The sequence below is a fragment of the Schistocerca cancellata genome, chromosome 4 (genome assembly GCF_023864275.1).
Source record: "Schistocerca cancellata isolate TAMUIC-IGC-003103 chromosome 4, iqSchCanc2.1, whole genome shotgun sequence".
NCBI classification, from domain to species: domain Eukaryota; kingdom Metazoa; phylum Arthropoda; class Insecta; order Orthoptera; family Acrididae; genus Schistocerca; species Schistocerca cancellata.
The window spans coordinates 66,740,744-66,761,808 of NC_064629.1; the positions used below are offsets into that span (position 1 = coordinate 66,740,744).

General features: G+C 43.4%; 1 protein-coding gene across 4 annotated transcripts in view; it reads right to left on the reverse strand.

The window, feature by feature from the left end:
- LOC126183903 (microtubule-associated protein Jupiter-like) overlaps positions 1–21,065 on the reverse strand; it is a 107,777-nt gene that overhangs the window by 6,172 nt on the left and 80,540 nt on the right. For 2 of the 4 annotated variants that reach the window (XM_049926246.1, XM_049926244.1), the window contains exon 2: positions 5,919–6,067. In XM_049926246.1, the coding sequence (XP_049782203.1) occupies positions 5,919–6,067 (149 nt within the window). Of the gene's footprint in view, positions 1–5,918; positions 6,068–7,320; positions 7,396–15,695; positions 15,813–21,065 lie in introns of those variants that run through there. The other 2 variants (XM_049926243.1, XM_049926245.1) reach the window with 2 other exon arrangements.

The following is a 21,065-nucleotide window of genomic DNA, read 5'->3' on the forward strand; positions in this document are numbered from 1 at the left end:
CTGTCTTTGATGACTCTACGGCATTGCGCTCGGAGTCGTTTGTATTCAATACAATTCGCCAACGTAGGATGGCGGCGAAAGGTGCGTAAAGCACGTCGTCTAGCACGGATAGCGTCCCTACAAGCCTCGTTCCACCAGGGGACGGAAACGCGACGTGAAGAAGTAGTACGAGGAATGGAACGTTCGGCAGCATGGATGATAACAGCCGTGAGGTATTCGACCTGACTGTCACAACTGGGAAAATCGTGGTCCAGAAAGGTCGCCAGGGATGAGTAAAGTCCCCAGTCAGCTTTCAGTATGTTCCAGCTCGAAGGACGTGGGGATGGGGTGTGGTGCAGGAGACGAACGACACAGGGGAAGTGGTCGCTCGAATAGGTGTCATAAAGGACATACCACTCGAACCGACGGGCAAGAGTGGTAGAACATATCGAGAGGTCCAAGTGGGAGTAGGTATGAGTGGAGTCCGAGAGGAAAGTCGGGGCGCCGGTATTGAGGCAGACAAGATTGAGATGGTTGAAGACATCTGCCAAGAGTGAGCCTCTTGGACAGGATGCAGGAGAGCCCCAAAGGGGATGATGGGCATTGAAGTCGCCAAACAATAAAAACGGCGGGGGAAGCTGAACGATCAGGTGCATCATGTCAGCCCGACTAACAGCAGACGGCGGTGGAGTGTAGATGGTACAAACTGAAAAAGTAAAAGCAGAAAGAGTAATGCGGACAGCTATTGCTTTGAGTGGGGTGGTCAATGGGATGGGATGGTAATAGACGTCGTCCCGAATGAGCAACATGACCCCACCATGAGCTGGGACACCGTCCACAGGGGTGAGGTCATACCGCTCCGAGGTATAGTGGGTAAAGGCAATACGGTCAGTCGGGCGCAACTTGGTTTCCTGGAGTCCAAGGACGAGCGGACAGTGCAGGCGGAGGAGCAGTTGTAATTCCTCCCGATGAGATCGAATACCTCTTATGTTCCAATGAAACAACGGCATCGCTAGTCAAAAAGTTGGGGGAACGAGACGGGGGAAGAGCTGGTCACCTCGACGGCCGCGGAGGGCCAGGTTGTGAGGGAACAACGCTACAACCGACGGGAGGCGGATCCGGTTCCATCGACTGGTCGCCAGCTGCGGCCGCTGTCCCTGGTTGTGTAGGAGGGGCAGCATCATTTGCCGACGAAAGGCCAGCTGAGCGCCTGGCAGCGGAGCGTCCCGGCGAAACTGAGGACGGCCGGGAGCGGCGACTCACGGATGGAGCGTCAGTCTAAACGCGCCGGGGTGGAGAGGGGGATAGAGACTACTTCTTGGAGGCCTTCTTGGAAGGCCGAGGCGGCACAGGGATGGTGGGCTGGACCCGAAGAAGGTCCTCACGCGCGGGGTCCGTTTTGGAACGCCGGACCTCGGAAGCCGGGGTCCGGAACGTTTCCCCGATGGACGCCTGAGAAGAGGATCGCTTCTCAGGTGGCGTGTGGGGAGAAGGAGGAGGAAGGGTGGCCCCTGGGGCAGAGGGGGTGGGGGCCACGGGGGAGGAGGATTTGGAAGGGAGGGATTTGGGAGGCTGAGGCAGAGCCCCCTGATGGGCGGAGGAGGCGGAGGGGGGACAGGAGAGGGGTGAGGATACCGCGGAAGGAGTGGACACAACTGAGGCAAACGAAGTGGTCAATGGCACGGGATGGAGGCGGTCGTACTTCTTCCTGGCCTCCGAATAAGACAGCCGATCCAAAGTTTTGATTTCTTGTATCTTCTTCTCCTTCTGATATGCGGGGCAGTCTGAGGATCTAGGCGAGTGGACGCCAGGACAATTAACGCACCGAGGTGGTGGGGTGCATGTATGTTCCTCACGAAGAGGACGTCCACAATCGTCACAGAGGGGCTCAGCCTCACACCGTGACGACATGTGCCCAAAGCGCAAACACCCAAAACAGCGCATAGGAGGCGGAACGTAGGGTCGCACGTCACACCGGTAGCACATTACCTTTACCTTCTCCGAGAGAACGTCCTCCTCGAAGGCGAGGATAAAGGCCCCAGTGTCGATGCGACGGTCTTTGGGGCCGCGCTGGACTCGCCGGGCGAAATGCAATCCTCGGCGCTCCAGGTTGGCCCTGAGCTCCTCATCAGATTGTAGCAGGAGGTCACGATGAAAAATAATCCCCTGCGTCCTATTGAGTGCCAGATGTGGGACAATGGAGACTGGGATTTCCCCTAGGCGGTCGCACGCCTGGAGCGCCGCCGACTGTGTGGCGGACGTGGTCTTGATAAGAACGGACCCTGAACGCATCTTGCTGAGAGCCTCGATTTCCCCGAAGATGTCCTCAATGTGCTGAACAAAGAACATGGGCTTGGAGGTGGCGAATGTCCCCCCATCGGTTCGAGAACAGACCAAATAGTGGGGGAAGTACTTCGCTCCAAGCCGGCGGGCCTGTCCCTCCTCCCATGGAGTGGCCAAGGGGGAAGGGGCAGGAGAACCAGAACTAGAAACGGTACCTTTTCTTTTGAAAGACTCGGCCGCAGAGCGACCCGATACGTGGTGACGTTTCATCTGCGAAACGTCCGCCCCGATACCACCCACTCCGACCAGGGGCTCTCCCCACGGGCGCCACCCAGCCGCAGCAAGGGCCACCTGGCAGGATGACCATTGCCGGGAGTCCTGATGCCCCAAGGAGACGGGCATCTACTCCTTGGCCGACGTGGGGAGGGTGCAGCTCAGGTATCGGCAGTACGATCCCTGTGTTGTCAGGGGGCTACAACCTAGAGGGTACATGACGACCCCACCACAACGGGCTGGCTACCGTGCTGGATTTCTGGTGCCATGGAAAGTCCATCATGATCGCTGGTGCAGATGGAGACGCATATGGGCGTAACTGGGACAACCCAGAAGGCGTTTAGGCCCAATTTGAGTAATAGTGGGTATGGTTACAACGCCGGTGCAATGCTGAGTGCCAAGGTCTGAGTGCACTTAGGACCAGTGGTACACCACGTAAGGTGTCCTTCCCCAAAAGGCTCGTACTTCCGTAGAAATTTAGAAAAATGGAGGTCAAACCCCAAGGGGGACCATCACATGGAAGGCCGAAACGGTTGAAACTCCTTTTAGTCGCCTCGTACGACAGGCAGGAATACCTCGGGCCTATTCTTACCCCGGACCCGCAGGTGGGTGTGAATAAGTTCTTGTATTGGAGTAGTTAGACATGTATAAGTGGCCAGCAAGTAATAATATTTATTCAAGCATGAAACTGTTTTACAGTTGACTCCTCCCATACTAAAACCTTTATTGTGGATGTGATTTACAAAATATTTAACCAGCAACTTGAAGATGTCACACTGTAAGGAATGAGTTGGGGAATCTCATGGTCAAACCTGGTAATTGCTAAATAACGTAATAGCAATGTGTGACTACAGTGAAATTATCATGCCATCAAGCCATTATCTGGATATGCATTTCTCTCTTTCATAATTATCATGCAATTTGTGCTCTACAAATGTACTATTACTATATAAAGCATGCACTCACCTGAAAGGAAAAGCATGTGGTCAACTAAAGTAACTACTGAATGTAAGGCATACAGAAGCGCATGAGCAGTTTGGAGTCTGAATTGAACACAATACTTTCCAAGTAATACAGTCTAGAAAAATATACTGCAGTTGTTAATGATCTATTCTAAAAGATTCTAACAAGGATCTATTTCTGAAAAATATTTAGTACTGTGCAACACTGCATATGAACAACACACTATTTTGAACATCAAAATAAATTAAGACACTACACTGATACGAACTAAAAATGAGACTAATTTACACATACGTTTCCTGTATTTAGCAGTCTGTTTTGTAGAACTATGCAGTAGTTACACAAATATATTTATCTACTGCCCTGACTGCTTCACTATGTTGAGATGTGTGAAAGCTCTATGACCCAAAGTACTACCTACAGTCACACAGCAGGCAGATTGCTAATCCAAAAACACTACTATGTTATACAACATACCAAGAAATTTATTTATCCTCCTCCGTACATTTCTGTTAAGTCCATCTGCACTCTCAATACCATCACCAGTAACAGGGTTACGACGGACTTCTGCTGAAAACGCAGAACATGCCACACCAAACATGCCATAGATTACAGCCCACAACTAAGTACACTGACACAGTATTTATAAAGCAGGTAAGAACAGTTATTTCAAACAAAGGGGTGGACAGAAGGAAAGTAAGGTGACTGCACAAAAACAACTCTAGTAGAGAATAAAGCTTCAGCAGGAAATATGTAGTTTTCAAAGAACCGCAAATAACTTTCTTCAAAGACTTACAATGAACCCCCCCCCCCCCCCCCCTCTCTCTCTCTCTCTCTCTCTCTCTCTCTCTCTCTCTCTCTCTCTCTCTCTCTCTCTCTCTCTCTCTCTCTTCTTCCCCCCCCCCCCCCCCACACACACACACTGTGTTTTCCTCCATCAACATTCCCAAGTATTTACCAGGTGTCTGAATACAAGTCTCAATAAACTTGCACCTTTCTCATGAGGTATATTCAGATTTATAATAAACTTTATAGATGACTAATATTAACACTAAATTTGACTGCTTTTGCTTCTGAAATTTTACAAGCACAATCTGGGAATATTTCAGAATTTAGCACACTGTAACCCCCCCCCCCCCCCACCCCCCTCCTCCAGCAACAAGCTAAATGTCTAACCAAACATGTTGAGTTCTACACTTTTTTTTTATTAGAATGATTCTACCAACTCACTTACATCAAAGACGAGAAAAACATTTTACTATTGACAACACTTGAGTTTCAACTGCAATTCTATCTTCTTCCAGAATTAATCCTTCACTTTATAGTGAGATATTCTTGTTAAACTCCCTGATAGGTCAAAACTGTGCACTGGACCAGCACTTTGCCTTGCCTTCATGGCTATGTTCTTACTGACTGAGCTATTCAGTTTGTGACCCAGAACCACAGTTTCAATTTTGTGTCTAGAATGTAGAAGAAGTGCACTAGCAAAATTTAAGCTTGCAGGCAGATCACGAGTTAAACTCAGCTTTATCAGTAAAAGCAATGCCTGTGAAAAATAAGGGATCAGGTTGGAGACCCTGTCTGCATAGAGAGAAATCTTTCTGGCTAGTAAAAACAGTCTCCATTTCTCTCACACTCTAACCTCTGAATGCTCACAATCCACAACATTTTTCATGTGATTACTCATACATATTTAGTATGCAGACTTTGTACTTTTGTAATACCTTTATTCAAAACATGAAAAATAATTCCCTATAAACCATAACTGAACAGCTAGATGTCTTACAACTTTCCAGGAATCATGTCCACCACCATAAGTGGCAATTATTAAAGAAAAGAAGAAAATTTACTTAACAAACATTAAGCACCCTTAGGAGGTATTGGGCAAGAACTGGAAACATGCTTTCATACCAGATACCTGTGCCAAAATAATGCATGCATGTCACTTACATTGATATCCTTTGCAGAATCAAGAGATATGCAGGAACTTTAAATTCTTTTGAACATTACATAATGTTGTCTCAAACTGCATCTGTTAACTAAAGGTGAGAACAATCGCTCCAAAACACTATCTCAAACTGTTCAGAGAGAAAACTAGATTTTTCTCTACAGTTCTCAATTGTTTTGACAATATTCATCACAAAACTGGGCCAATATTTATTGTTCCCAGTCGCTAGTAGCAAGAATCTGGCTTCTAATTGTCACTGGCAAAAATGCTTAAGGTCCCTGATAGATGCCATAGAAACAGATGCAATTTTGAGACAGCCACTCACCTCTGGGAGAGTATATGTTCTTGCCATTAGCAGCAGGTGTGTTATCCAGCTCATCACCAAAGCCAAGGTTAGATTTAGATTTCAATGAATATGGAGTAACAGGTTTCGTGGTCACTTCACCAAATAATCTATTGTGGGTATCATTACCAGACTTTACACGAGCAGGTGTAGTATTAACAGATTCTGGTTCAACGAATAATGATGACTGCATATAATTGGTGCGGCGTTTGGGGCTCTGATCCACAGGTGCAGTCCCAAAAATATCACTTGATCCTCCACCTGGTGGTTTCAGTACCCTGCAATGACATAACAGACATGAATGAAAATTTCAGGCTACACACAACATAATTACTTATGCATCTAAAGGAAAATTGCTTCAATGCACTAGAAATAAAATAGAGCCATGATTTCTCTTAACACTTTAATTCAAATATTTTGATTCATTTGAACACACAAAAGGATATGGAACCCAGTAGTAACAAACTGCTGAATTTTAACAAACAGCAGTTTCAATTTTACACTGTAGTAGAAGCAATAAAATGAATTATGTCATACAAATAACTTCACACTTAAGCAATGAAGGATTTAAACTAAATTCAAAGGTGTGCTTAGTAATACCTGTCTGTACACTCTTAACAGCTTACACACAGTTGTGGAGTCTTACTCAGATGTCACTGCCATGTTAAACCTAGGCGTAGAAAGTAGGTGGTCGACCAGAGCTCTTTATTACCAGATCATTAACCCACATACTGAATCAAAACCCAAATCTTTTACGATGTCTCATGAAGTACGGCATGTCAGAATCCCATCTAAAGGATGGATCATCAGCCTAAACTTTTCAAATACCTTAGTGCTATTTTAAGCTATTAATCCACATACAGATGCCATGTTTCAGGCTCCATCTCTCTCTTTTGACCTCACTGTCAATGGAATCACATACACAGCACCACTGTATAAAAACCCAGTTTATAGTCAGTCAATTCTAAGCAGCTAAAGGACATGCAGTTTTAAAGTTTTGTGTCAGGCAATGAACATTAAAAGTAACTAAATATAGGATGTACAGATACCATCACAACTTGGGAAAACAGCAAATGACACTTCTTATTGTTGCTGTGTTTCCACTCCAACTATGCTTAGCTACAACCATAAATGTTTCACATGAAACTCCCAAAAGAATCCTCCTCCAACAACACTGTCACCAGCCCCCCCCCCCCCCCCCCGCCCCTTATTATGATCCAAGTATGACATTCCACTGCCTCAAAACACAAATTTTCCACACTGTAATGACACATCTTAACATTTTAAAGATTTTTTGGTCACACTATCTTATAGAAAGTCATACGAGAAAAGTGTCAAAATATGCTGGACTAATGAACCGAGTGAGAAGACCTGCTGAACTACAGTTTGACCCTTTTCACAAGTAATTTGTTCATAAAATCTATCACCAACTGCAAAGAAAAGCTAAAGGATTAATTTTTAGATAGTAAAAACATTCTAACAAATCTTATCGTAGCGTTTCCAGCATTATTTTCTTAAGCATTGTACTTGCCTCAGGTGACCTGGTGATCCTTTACAATCTGCTCCAAAGAGATCATGGCATTCACCACCTGGAGGTTTCACTGACCTGGAATATTACACTATTGAAGCATATAGGAATGCAGATAAAATGGCAAATTTTTCAGCTTTATGATACTGCATCACAGGGATGAGTAGGGCATCACTTGTTGAAGCAGTGTGTTCAGCTGTACCACTTCTGCCAAATTTGGTAGTTAAGCCATCTGCTGCTGCATTTTACAGGTAGTTTCAATTAAGTTTGGAATCCAAAACCTATAGGATTCCCAGTGTCAAGGACAATAATACTATTATCAGTAGCTCCATATCCCTCTGTCAGTTAAAACTACAGATTTTTGTTAAGCCATTCAACAACGTCACCCTAACTGTTACTGATATTAGCTGATGAGACAACTGCCTTCAGTTCTTATTACTGTCATGCCACTGTATTAGGAGTTACTGCAAGTTCAGTCACATGTGGTGCCACAGCTGTCAGTTTGATCGTGCATGTATTTAAACATGCAATTACTTGTTAACAAAGTGTCATGGAAATAATACATTGCATTAATTATGACTCTGCCAAATGAACAAATATTTCTAAAATTAAATCAAATCACGGTATTCTATTATTGATGGAAACATCCACATTTAGGACTTCAGTCAAAACAGACAGCTGTGATATTAAAAATAGACATCGCACAATAATCGTCATCTCATTAGAAAATGGCTTAGTGCTAAGTTCTACCTCCCAAATAAGGAAGAAAAATAAAGTAAATGCGCCAAAAATAAAATTTTGCAAGTGCTGAATGCTTCACGGCAATATTAAGGTAGAATTAGCTAGAAGCTCAAGAGATGAAATATCCAGATGAAAAGGGTCGATGTCTCTGCCCCCCGCTCCCCACACCCTCTAATTAACAAAAACACCAGCAATTTAAAAACAACTTGTTTTGCATCTGCCATGTTCATGTGCCCAAACAAGAACAACATCTTCTTCTGCTGGAAAGAAATTACCAATGTAACATCTCAAATATCATCCACGTGGATGTGTCTGCAGCCCAAATGTAGCTGCTACAAAGATATTAGCATAATATTTTGTTGGGGGAATTTGGTTCTGTGTGAAACATGTTGATCACCAGAAGTTCCACATCATAATATTACTGTGGTTTGAAGTTTAACCACTGTACCATACATTTCATCGCGCGCATTGTTCGAGATTTTTTGTTCGACAATTAATCAGTAGTTTCAGAATTTTACAGACATTACACGCCGAACTACTTCCGAGCTCAACAATCGTGTCTGTACTTCGATCCATTCCGTGAGAGACGGAAACGCTCCCCGTGCTTGTTACCACTCTCCCCTACCTTGCGTGACGCGCCACCCACCCACCCTGCGCCGTAATGGAAGAGGGACGTGAAGACCAGCTAGTCAATGTATTCAGTCTTGGCAACGAACACGCCTTAGTGTCTACCGCGTTGCGTTTATTCTCTCTGAAAAACTGCCCGCAACTCGTGGTCTAGTGGTTAGCGCTGCTGCCTCTGGATCACGGGTTCTATTCTCGGCCAGGTCGGGGATTTTCTCCGCCTGGGGGACTGAGTATTGTGTCGTCATTTCATTATTATTCGGGAAAATGGGGAGACTGGACAGTGTAATGATTGGGAATTTGTACGGGCTCTGATAACCAATCATCACCATCACCTGAAAAAAATTTCCAATTTTAAAAACAACACACATTAGCGCCCATAAAAATGAATCTACAGATATTTAGTATTGTCTTGATTGATAGCGTAACAAGTCTATTTGAAAAATGCTATGAATCATCTGGAAGAAACGCTACGTCCTTAAAGAGTCACCATCTTGTAGCAATGTCATTAGGTTAGTTTCTGAAAATGTCAGTACGAAAGTGGAAAGTACATCCAGCAAGTTGCAATCGAGATTAATGACTAAAACAAAATCTACTAGCCAGTTGTTGTAGCAAGAATGTGCAGTGTGTATTTTATTACCAGAACCTAACACTTTCCATAGAACCTATCTGAGTAATAATACTTGAATCCAGACGCAATAAACTGAGGAATGTCGAGGAATTCTGCTATCTTTTAATACAAATTACTAAATGTACCTTCTACAAAAATATATCGTACAGACATTGAAGTAAACGAACTGATGCAAACAGTCTTTGTAGTCACACCTAGTTGTGATGGCTATTTTAAGCATAGATATTCTGAGCGATTCATCAGGACTTAAGATGAGTTACCAAGATCATCATCATCGCAAATTAAGCCGATAACAATTGCATTTAGTTTCATTCTGATTATATGGTAGTCACCTTTAACGGTAAATTGCGGTGATGTGGCATCAGAGAATGTTAATAAGAAGTAAACCGCGAACGATTTTACAGGCTCAGAGACGAAATTACACTTAATGCGACGAAGCTGAAGATAGCCTTTTCTGTTCTGACTTTTACAATTTGTCAGGCGGCGAAACACTTCTCTAGACGCCGAAACTGACGATGAGACGCGACATGATTTGCTAACGTCTTTACCATACGTACAAGTCTCTATAGAATTCGCGATGCCGGGGAGTGTCACCATGCATCCACAAATGTAATGAGACATCTGGAAAGCGCTAAAGGTGGTTAACGTTATATCTCTGACAAATTGTAAGAAATTAACCAGCATTTTTCCTTTCTCTGCGGATGATGTCTGACAAGTGTACTACTGTAATACCGTCTAGCAGTACCAACCTCTGTAAAGGCAACAGGTCACAGTACCAACAGCATCTGTCTACACATCTACCACTTTAGCCATGTATTTCTGTTTCAGAGCAAACATTGCCGCAGCCCAACGTTCTATTTGTTGAACACTAGTAAGTGGCTTCTAAACTGGAACGAAGGACAAGAAACAAGTTTCAGCGAAATTTCCTATGAACCAGCAAGGCAGGACCTTGTCGAAATGAGATTACAGGATTATCTAGCGCATTCTATGAACAATATGAACACAAAGCAGGTTGTGGCCATGTGGAGCTGGTCCTTAAAAGAGGAAGGGCAACGTCCGCAAAAGAAATCGACAGGTCCTACAAACCACTTTATGTCTACAGCAAAGGTATTTAGTAGAATGTGACCCTTAGTTATATACTTTGTCAGCAAATCGGCATTAGCTAAGCAGCAGGGATTGAAAGTATCCACTGATCTTATTTGGCGAAACATGACTTCTCTGCTACATTTATTGCTAAAACTAAATCAGTAAGTATTGCTAAGGTAATAATAATTGCTCCCACCAGTAATGAAATGTAATCTTGCCATCATGATCGACAGTTATGTTGTGCACTGGTTGCTTGAAACAAGAACTTGACACTACATTACCAAAAGTATCCGGAGGACATGTAATGCGGAACTGACCACTGGATGTCATGAGGCGGACCAGTCTGTGTAAAAGTAGGCGGAAAGTAGTATGTTGTCACTGGAGAAGCACTAACAGCAGAGTGCGTCAACCATGAAAGGTCAGTAATATCGAACGTATACCACGTCCTTTAATGTCATCTGAATAACAAATCAAAAAGGAACATTTCACCCCTTCTAAAGCCACACAAGTCGCCTGCTGATGATTATGAAGTGGAAACGCAAACCAACAACCGCAACTAAACCTCAATTAGACAGACCTCTTACTGACCGAAAAGGAGTGACGAGCACTATGGTGGGTGGTTATAAAAATACGATATGGAATCAGCACAAGAAATCACTCATCAGTTCCAAAATGCTACTAGCACTCCAGCTACACAATGACTCTGCGCAGAGAGATAAAAAGAATAGGATACAATGTTTGGCCAGCTCCTCGTTAGCCATACGTTTACGTAGTCAATGTTATAAGACACTTAGCTAAAGGTAAAGTACGGAGGAGGAGGTGGCGTCACGGCAGGGTAGGTGTTTTTCGTCGTTAGGTTGTGGTCCCCCTTACGTAGCTTAAAATGCGGAACACATTTTACCGCACTGCGCACAGTAGAGAAACAGTTAGAAGATGATTCATTGTATCAACATGAAAATACACCCTGTAAACGCAGCATCTGTGAGGCAATGGTTTGTGGACAGTAGCCTTTCTGAAATCGACTGGCATGACCTGTTCAGAGTCCTGACCTGAACCCAACAGAACACCTTTGGAATGAGGTAGAGCTTAGACTTCGTTCCAGGCACCAGCGTCCAACATAACTAACGTCTCTGGTTTTGGGTATTGAGGAAGAATGGGCTGTCATTCTACGTCTACTTAGACACTCCGCAAATCGCACTTAAGTGCCTGGCAGAGATTCATCGAACCACCGTCACAATAATTCGAATCTATTATTTCACTCTCGAATAGCGTGCGGAAAAAAAGGAGCACCTATAGCTTTCCGTGCGTGCTCTGATTTCCCTTACTTTATTATAATGATCATGTCTCCATTTGTAGGTCGGAGTCAACAAAATATTTTTCGCATTCGGGGGAGAAAATTGGTGATTGAAATTTCTTGAGAAGGTTCCACCGCAACGAAAAAACCCACCCGCAACGAAAAAACCCACCCGCAACGAAAAAACCCACCCGCAACGAAAAAACCCACCCGCAACGAAAAAACCCACCCGCAACGAAAAAACCCACCCGCAACGAAAAAACCCACCACAACTCCTGTATCACGTCAGTGACACACACACATTCCCTTATTTCGCGATAATACAAAATGCGCTGCTCTTCTTTGAACTTTCTCGATTTGTTCCGTAAATCCTATATGGTAAGGATCCCAGACCACGCAGCAGTACTCCAAAAGAGGGCCAACAAGCGTCGTGTAGGCAGTCTTAGTAGATCTGTTGCATTTTTTAAGTGTTCTACCAGTAAAACAAAGTCTCTGGTTTGCCTTCTCCGCAATGTTTTCTGTGTGTTCTTTCCAATTTAAGTTGTTCGTAATTATAATTCCCTGGAATTTAATTGAATTTATAGCCTTCAGATTTGACCGATTTATCGTGTAATCTAAGTTTAACGGATTTCTTTTTAGCACTCACATGGATGGGCTCTCACTTTTCATTATTTAGGGTGAAGCGCCAATTGCCGCATCCCACATATCTTTTCTAAATCGTTTTGCAATTTGTTTTTATCTTTTGATGACTTTACTAGATGGTGAACGACAACATTATCATCATCAGCAAACAACACCGCTGCTCAGGTTATCTCATAAATCGTTTATATACGTTGTACATAATGAACATTAGAGGGCCTGTAACACTACCTCGGGGAACGCCATAAATCACTCCTGTTTTACTCTATGACTTTCCGCCAGTTACTACGAACTGTGACCCCTCTGTCAGGAATACACTAATCCAGTCACGTAACTGAGGCGATATTCAATAAGCATGTAATTTCACTACAAGTCGCTTGTGTGGTAGTGTCAAAAGCCTTCTGGAAATCTAGAAATACGGAATCAATTTGAAATCCTTTGTCAATAGCACTCAACACTTCGTGTGAGCCGGCCACGGTGGTCTAGCGGTTCTAGGCGCTCAGTCCGGAACCGCGCGACTGCTACGGTCGCATGTTCGAATCCTGCCTCGGGCATGGATGTGTGTGATGTCCTTAGGTTAGTTAGGTTTAAGTAGTTCTAAGTTCTAGGGGACTGATGACCACAGATGTTAAGTCCTATAGTGCTCAGCGCCATTTGAACCAACTTCGTGTGAGTAAAGAGCTAGTTGTGTTTCACAAGAAGGATGTTTTCTAAATCCGCGTTAACCGTGTGTCAATTGACCTTTCTCTTCGATGTAATTCATTATGTTCGAACACAATATATGCTCCAAAATCCTGCTGCATGTCGCCGTTTATGTTACGGGCCTGTAATTTAGTGGATTACTCCTACCACCTTTCATGAATATTGGTTTGACTTGTGCAACTTTCCAGTCTTTGAGTGTGGATCTTTCGTCGAGCAAGCGATTGTTTACAATCGTTAAGTGTGAAGCTACTGCATCAGCATACTCTGCAAGGAACCTGATTGGTATATAGTCTGGATCGAAGACTTATTCAGACACCTCACTGAAAGTGTCACCAGAAGAGTTCACGCTGGCATAAAGGCGAAGGGTGGACACATCTCTCAATGTCCATATACTTGTCATCAGATAGCATATATTATGCTTCTTAGAATCTATTCGTATTGCAGAGTGGAAAGTCGATCTTTAGCGTTCCAAAGTTTGAGGAGATCCACAGTAGCCTGGTGAAGTAGTCTTATCTAAGAGCAAGCACCAATGAGACGTAAAACTATGTATGAAAATTACAAGTTATTTAATAGTTCTATACCTCCTCTTACGTATCATTCGAACTTTATGAATAGAACCTCCCAGATAAGTCTTCTTCAAGTAGTAATTTAAGTTTCTCGCTAGTATTATGTATAGGTTCCAATGAATACAGTACAGACGCATGATTGATTATTTTCAGCAAATACGTACGAGTGAGATATCAAAGCGAAAGCACCACTGTTTCGACACAAACTAAACAGTATCGCCATTTTAGTGCTGGAAACATTACAATTTTTAGTGCCACTTAAATGTAGAACTAACTAAACCAACCTGAAATTTAGCGTTAATACCACATGGTGGTTATACATAGAGGTGAATCGTTTTTTTCTGTCTGAAACTGTCATCCAGCTATTTATGGATATCTGTGGGGCTGCACTGAACCAAGGTGGAGTTGTGCATTTGTACATCGACCGTTTTATTTCGCGCAACAACTCAGAAGTATTCAGTTACAAGCGTTTGAATATCATAACCATAGGTTAAGAACTTCGTATTTCATCAAGAACCACTTTGACTCATTAAAACACTTTTTTTTTTAAACTGACTTATGTTGTGGGCATTTAGGATCACCGACTTAATAATAATGTACAAAGTCTCAGAATATTAGTCTGTACTTCGCGTTAGCGTTTCCACAGTACAACTACACGACGACTGGGCTTACATGGTGTTCCTGAAAATTCCCTATGTACAGACAAAGAATGTTCAAATCGTACTATCTGTAGCTCCATTGTCTGCAAACTACAATCTTCTTTATGCCATTCTTTTTAACAACCTCTGTGTAAACTTGGTCGAAGCCGACAAAACGTGTAAATATTGTTACTTTGGCCCTTCATACTAAACATTCCTCAACGGAGCCAAGTCAACGGCCATGAGAATGACGTGGCTTAATAAACATATCGTCTAAAAATCGCAAATTCTTAGCGACCAAATGTAGAAACAGGGATGGGATAACTTGCCTTAATATCACACTATTATACTGGTACATGCAATAAAAACAACCACACGCACGAAAACGCATCAGGGTCAACGCAGAACACGCATAACGTGACACATCCGCTGTGCCTGTTTGTTATTTCTTTTCGTACTGTTGCCACTTCCACTCACTGCACCAATCTAAAACACACGAGAAATGCGCTGAAGATAGGTGTACACCAACTGTGTGACTACTTGCATGCGATAAGCTACTCAAATTTCGCGTGTTTTTTTGATTACAGTAACAGAAAATTTAAATAATCCGCTTTCTGTGGAAGCAGTTAAATTCTGCACTCTCCTAACTAAAATCCAGTCATTTGAACGGAATTCACTAAAGAGAGGAAAAATATCTAGAACAGTAGAGTGACATTCGACGCCTTAATAACGAACCCTAAGCATCGAACAGGGGCTTTTCCGGTTCTGGGGCGGAAGTCAAAACAGAATAGAACAGACAGTCTGCTCGGACCCCTCGCCTGCTGCAGTCAAAAGCGCCAACCACGCGTCGCAGCGCACCCCATTCTGCGCCCCACTCTCCCAACACACACTGCGACAATAATACCCGACATAAAAATGAAGCATATGTTGTTTCAACCAGCATTTCGAATATATAATGGCGACAGAAACCAACACTTACCTGAAAATAACTGTCCGGAAATGATTTCTCCAGTTTTTCTCGATGAACAAATCACACAATGAACTCCTGTCTAATAAGAGCTATCACTACAGAAAAAATTAGGCTTATACTCTGGATTTAACGGAGACAAAAATTTAGGCACAACACAGCGAGAAACTATTAACAATATTGTAGTGTTACATACATACCACTAGACAATCTTCAGCAATTTTTCTTTTTCTTATGACGAATTCAGCGTAAGACAAGAGACGTCCATCGTGAGCACTTAAGTTTTAGTATTTTGGCGGACTAATTAATTAAATTTTTCCTAAAGGTGTTGCAGGATAATTTGAAGTGCGAAGCCTCCCACGTATCTTTGTTGGAGGGAGGGGGGCGGAATATAAGAAATGCAAAAGGGAATTAACACTAGGGTAGCTAGTGGTATTTCGCGCAGTCAGACTATGTCAATTTTCTGACTAGCGCATGCTTGCAGCCTCACCTTTTTTTGCCGTAGCCCACGTTGTCGAGCTCGATATGTCGATATGCCGCGTACACCGCCATGACGCCTGGTAGCGAGCAACTGCGCGCCTGCCGCCTCCCGCGCGCTTATATAGACTGCTTCCCTTCCCTTCTCCACCCTTCCACCTGGAAGCGGCGCGGCGCGACGCGGCGTACCGTTCGTTCACCCTACCAAGCAGGACGGCGGGGGGCTCTCGCCGTCGATACGCCCAGCGCGCACCAAAACACACACTATATATAGTTAGCCACCACTCTGCCCCAAAAACTGCAAATGAAGTCCTCTGTCAAGAGATGCAATGGCACAAAGTCTTTTTCGTCAGTTGTAGTATCACGCCAAAATAAATTCCTAGCGCGCTCCGAAAACGAGATACTATTTTCGTATTTCACGAGGGATGTTCCATGTGCATTCCGAATTTCGGGTAATATACTTACAAGATGCGAGTCATGAATGTGTGTCCAAATTTCATCCGACTAAGGGGCAAACCGATATGTACTTGAGAACTGCCCCAGGAAGATGTAAACGTGGACATCTATATGGCTTCATTCACACAGCTGAAGTTCGGTGATAAGAAGGTGGACTAAAATTTATTTACAAGAAGACATTTATGCTTCAATACGAACATCCGTGTAGTGAGATAAGTCGCAAACAACTCTATCGGTAAACTGATTCCCAAACAGATTGGCTAATCTCTTACTTTCCTTCTCCCGACGGGACGTTAAATCTCTCCCCCCCTTCCTTCCTTGCTCTCGCTTCTATGTGCCGTAGGTATCTAGTTGTAATTCGACTAGAATAATTCATGGAAAGCAATTCCTGTGGCATGGGATTTACAATCCACCTGTAGTATTCCCATAAAAGTCTTGTTAATTCACAACAAGCAACGAGAATGGGGGTGGAGGTTACGCAGCGATTGAACAAGGAGATACAGAGTGTGTGTAACGATTTGTAATTTCCAGCCATACAGAGAATTCGCTGAAAGTACTAAGCTCAACCTATTGGGGGAGAGAGAGAGAGAGAGAGAGAGAGAGAGAGAGAGAGAGAGAGAGAGAGAGGGAGGGAGGGGGGGGGGGAACTGTTCTTCCATGTAGCTCTATAATTGCGACAAAAAACAGCTGTATCTCTGAGAGCGTACACGTTCGTTACTATAGATCGATGCCGAGTGAAACCTACAAAAGTGTAGCAGATTTAGAGAAACCACTGAAGTATCCAGCCAATCATTTCGAAATTCCTCCCGGTATCGGGGGTAAGTAGGCATCTGCTTGCGATAGGGCATCAAAATTTTTCAGGGTTCGTCTATCGTCTACTCCTACACTAAGCAGCGAGCCACTAAAATGCACTCAGACATTCCAGAAGCCAATTCGCCGCTGTCCGCCCGGCGTCTGCATTGGAATGGTTTCTGCGCCTTTTCTCGGTAAAGGTGTCACGGCGAAAGCCGTTTACCAAGTCGCTTTTTTCACTGTCCTCACAATGCAGACGCAAATTTTATGAAATAAACATACTGGATGGGCAGCGAAAGCTATAGTGAGAACACAAGAACTACAAGACGCTAACACTTTCCCCAGGGGCCATCTGTTTGCCGCGCCTATGGTACAAATCCAGTAGTCTCTCCTTTCCACCCATAACCTCAAAAATTTTAACTGTTTCAAGGAAAGTATAAGCCAAAAAAGCAAAGAAAAGTGACATTTCGAAGGTGAAAGGTTAAACATCTTATGTATTATGGTGTGTCACATAAACTGCAACAAATGAATGCAGCAGTTTCACAGTCGCACAGTGTTCTCTGTGCTCTGTCAAAAATATGTTTTTAACGTTTTCAAATTTTTCCGTGTGTAGACCGTCAAATCCTGCATATGTCCAAGCAAATCTGAACGTGTCCTGGAATTTTGGAGAGCGAAATTGATTACGTATGAGTGCCTGAACTCTGATAACTGTCTGAAAATAAAAATTTAAATTTTTTACTGGAGGGAAGACTTGAACCAAGGACCTCTCGCTCCGCAGCTGCTCAGGCTAACCACGGGACCACGACACTCCTAAGCTCACACTCTCCTTGATGAAGCCTATCTTGCACATGGACTACTCAGTTTGTATATTTGGTTATTTTTTTCCTAGTTCCACACAACTTCCTCCTGTATTTCAAGGCCTATTCACTGTGCAAAATTATAACTAATTCTGAGGGGGGTGCGATGGGGAGGTTCCCTTGTAAGGAGTATCTCAGGACAAAGAGCTGAATGCACTGATACATTATTTTGAACCTCACCCATCAAATGAAGCGTCCACTGAAACTATGCATATTTCATCACTAGTGCTTATTATGTTCTGAATTTGCCCTTTACTTTTCGATGATAGTTTTCTATAGACGATAAACAGATTCTTTCTTGACTGTCAAATTGTATAGTGAGGCTCGACTTGAACTCCCATAAAAAAAGCATATAAGAAATTCTGATAAAGATCAACGTAAACATTCAAAAACCTCGACGGCAAGAAGAGTAACGTGCAGTCCAAGACGGCACCATTAAATACAAGCAATAATTGGCCACAGATGGTACAGGCAACGGGCCGTTTACCTTAGTTAACACACGCAAACCGCAGGAAACCTCAAACTGTCTCGCCGTTTGGTGATCTGGATGCCCCTCCTACCGAACTCTAATCCGTCTGACTGTACAGTTGATAAGAATTACTTAGCATTGAACAGTATTCAATATCTCGGGAAACGTTCAACGCGTAAATAGTATATTCCTTCAATACAATCAATGTAATTCTGCACTTCTTATATCCTGTGCACAATATCTAAGCTTCCTTTGTATTACAACCTACTGATTGACGATGTGTCCCCAAATGTAAGACTGTAACAGTCGGCATAAAACTGCTGTGCACTTAAGTCACTAAAATATGGAATTTAGTCTCTAAAATATGGCAGGCAATAACTCAGCAAATTATCATTCAGTACTACTAAGGACAAGACAAAATACGAGAGTAATCCCGCAAGTAAGGGCCCTTTTTTTTAGGTACATAGACCTGTTTATTTCTACAATGGTTTATATCAGTTTACAGCTTTAACATTTAGCTATTTTTCGACATAATCACCTTTTCTGTCGATGCGTTTTTGTAGACGCTGTGGCAGTTTTTGTATGCCCATGTCATACCAGCTCGCCGCCATGCTGTTCAGAAAGTTATGAACCTCTTCTTTCACCTCGTCGTAGGAGCTGAATCGCTTTCTAGCCAAATGTTCTTTTGACGTAGGGAACAGGTGATAGTCACTGGGCGCCAAGTCAGGACTATAGGGTGGGTGGGTGATTATGTTCAACTGAAACTGTTGCAAGAGAGCATCGGTTTGCCGAGCGATGTGTGGGCGAGCGTTATGGAGAATGTGTACGCCCTTGGTAAACATTGCTCTTCTCCGGTTCTGAATTGCCCGTTTGAGTTTTTTCAGCCTCACCGTACCTGCCAGCGTTAATTGTGGTCCCAGCGATTCAGCGCCGACGACGAGGTGAAATAAGAGGTTCATAACTTTCTGAACAGCATGGCGGCGAGCTGGTATGACATGGGCATACAAAAACTGCCACAGCGTCTACAAAAATGCATCGACAGAAATTGTGATTATGCCGAAAAACAGCTACTGTTCAAGCTGTAAACTGATGCAAACCATTGTAGAAATAAAAAGGTCTATGTACTTATAAGAAAATAGGAGACCTTACTTTTGGGATTACCCTCGTATTAATTCTAATGGTTTGACGTCCGCATGGTTCCTGGAAAGCATTCATCCCGCAATCTCTCTCTATCGTGAATATTTTTTCATGTACAATTAAACGCCTGTATTTTGTGCAGTACGTCAGCTAAAGCATGCTGACATGTTCTGTAGCAATGTTTGTCATACACTATATTTTGAAACAAAGCAACAGTGACTCACATAGAAATGAAATCATGTTGTCAATCAAAATCCAAATGCCGAGAACCGTAATAGTACAAACACGTTCTTCACCTCCGAACAGTCTACACACCTACAGAAACCTCATTTATGCTTGTTATTGCAACATTTCGAAATCTGCGAGGGAACGTCAGTTGTATTTCAAAATATCAAGTAATGTTCGAAGCCACGTTGTATATTCCTGAACCATCACCAGTCGTGAATTTTGTCGGAACTGTTACTGCTGCTACTGCTAATCCAAACCGTCAGTAATTACTGATGTTTTAGCAGGACTTCTTTCTTGATCTTCTAGAAAGCTAATGGTTACGATTCTTGCAGATTAAAAAACCTAACCTGCGATACAGCAGTGGATGGTGCGTGGTGCAGTGTCACTGAATTTTTAATAAGTACGAGCAGGGTTCAAATTAGGAGTCCAGTAATAAGGTTAATTTTTATTCAATTACTCAAAATCACTTCAGAGGAATGCTGAGATGGCTCCTTTAACGGACCATAGTCGATTTCCTTCTGTTTCACTATCTAGCTAAGGCAGTGGTCTACGACGAAGGGACATTTAATGTTACCCTTCGCCCTGTAATCTTGGGCGAATACTTTTCAAGTCTTCATGTAACAACAGAGAAGATGGCATTTTTTCTTCCTTTCCCTATTCAGACTCAGTGTGAGTAGGTGGGGACAGCTAAGGATACAGAGAGGAGGTAACGTAAGCAGCGAGGGAAGCCCAGCCCGAGTGATCGGTGTCGAGTTCTCATCCAATAGGAGCCGCTGTGCAAGATCGCGTTTCGCACTCTCCGGCGTCGGCTTCCACACTTAATTTGCAAGATCAACGTTACACAACTCAAGGCTACAGGAGGCGGCGGAAATTGCTTCAACGTTCAGCGCTTCCCGGAAACTCGCGTCTTGGGTGACGCTTTAGTACAGCTGATTTGTTACAAGTTAGCCTTCTTGAACACCTCACAAATTTCAACCTTAGACTTCTTTTCTTATGCTGAAAGTACGAAATATGTAAATGCAACCTTGTGCCGGCGAGTATTTCGCGGTAGCATGACCGACTGTAACCCTATTCGTTTCTATAGCTGTCACCGGCATTGTCTTCAGGAGGTAAATTATTTGCGGCCGATAGTGACCTGCAATGACACCTAACCATATTTTCCAACAAGCTGACGTCCATCACACTAACGTAAGGACATCCGCGACTGATGCGAGTCAACACCTAGCAGGTCGAAGTATCCGTCGAGCACTGGACAAAGAAAACACCACCTGCACATGGCAAATCTACACAAACAATCCCTTTTTGTATGCGATTTCTTATCGTTAGATTCAGTCAAAATTTCCAGCAACAGTGTAGGAATTCAGAAGGTGGAAACGGCAGCCATCGATATCATCATGCCAGATTTACTTTAAGCTTGAAAGGATGGAATTGGCGCCTGGACTCC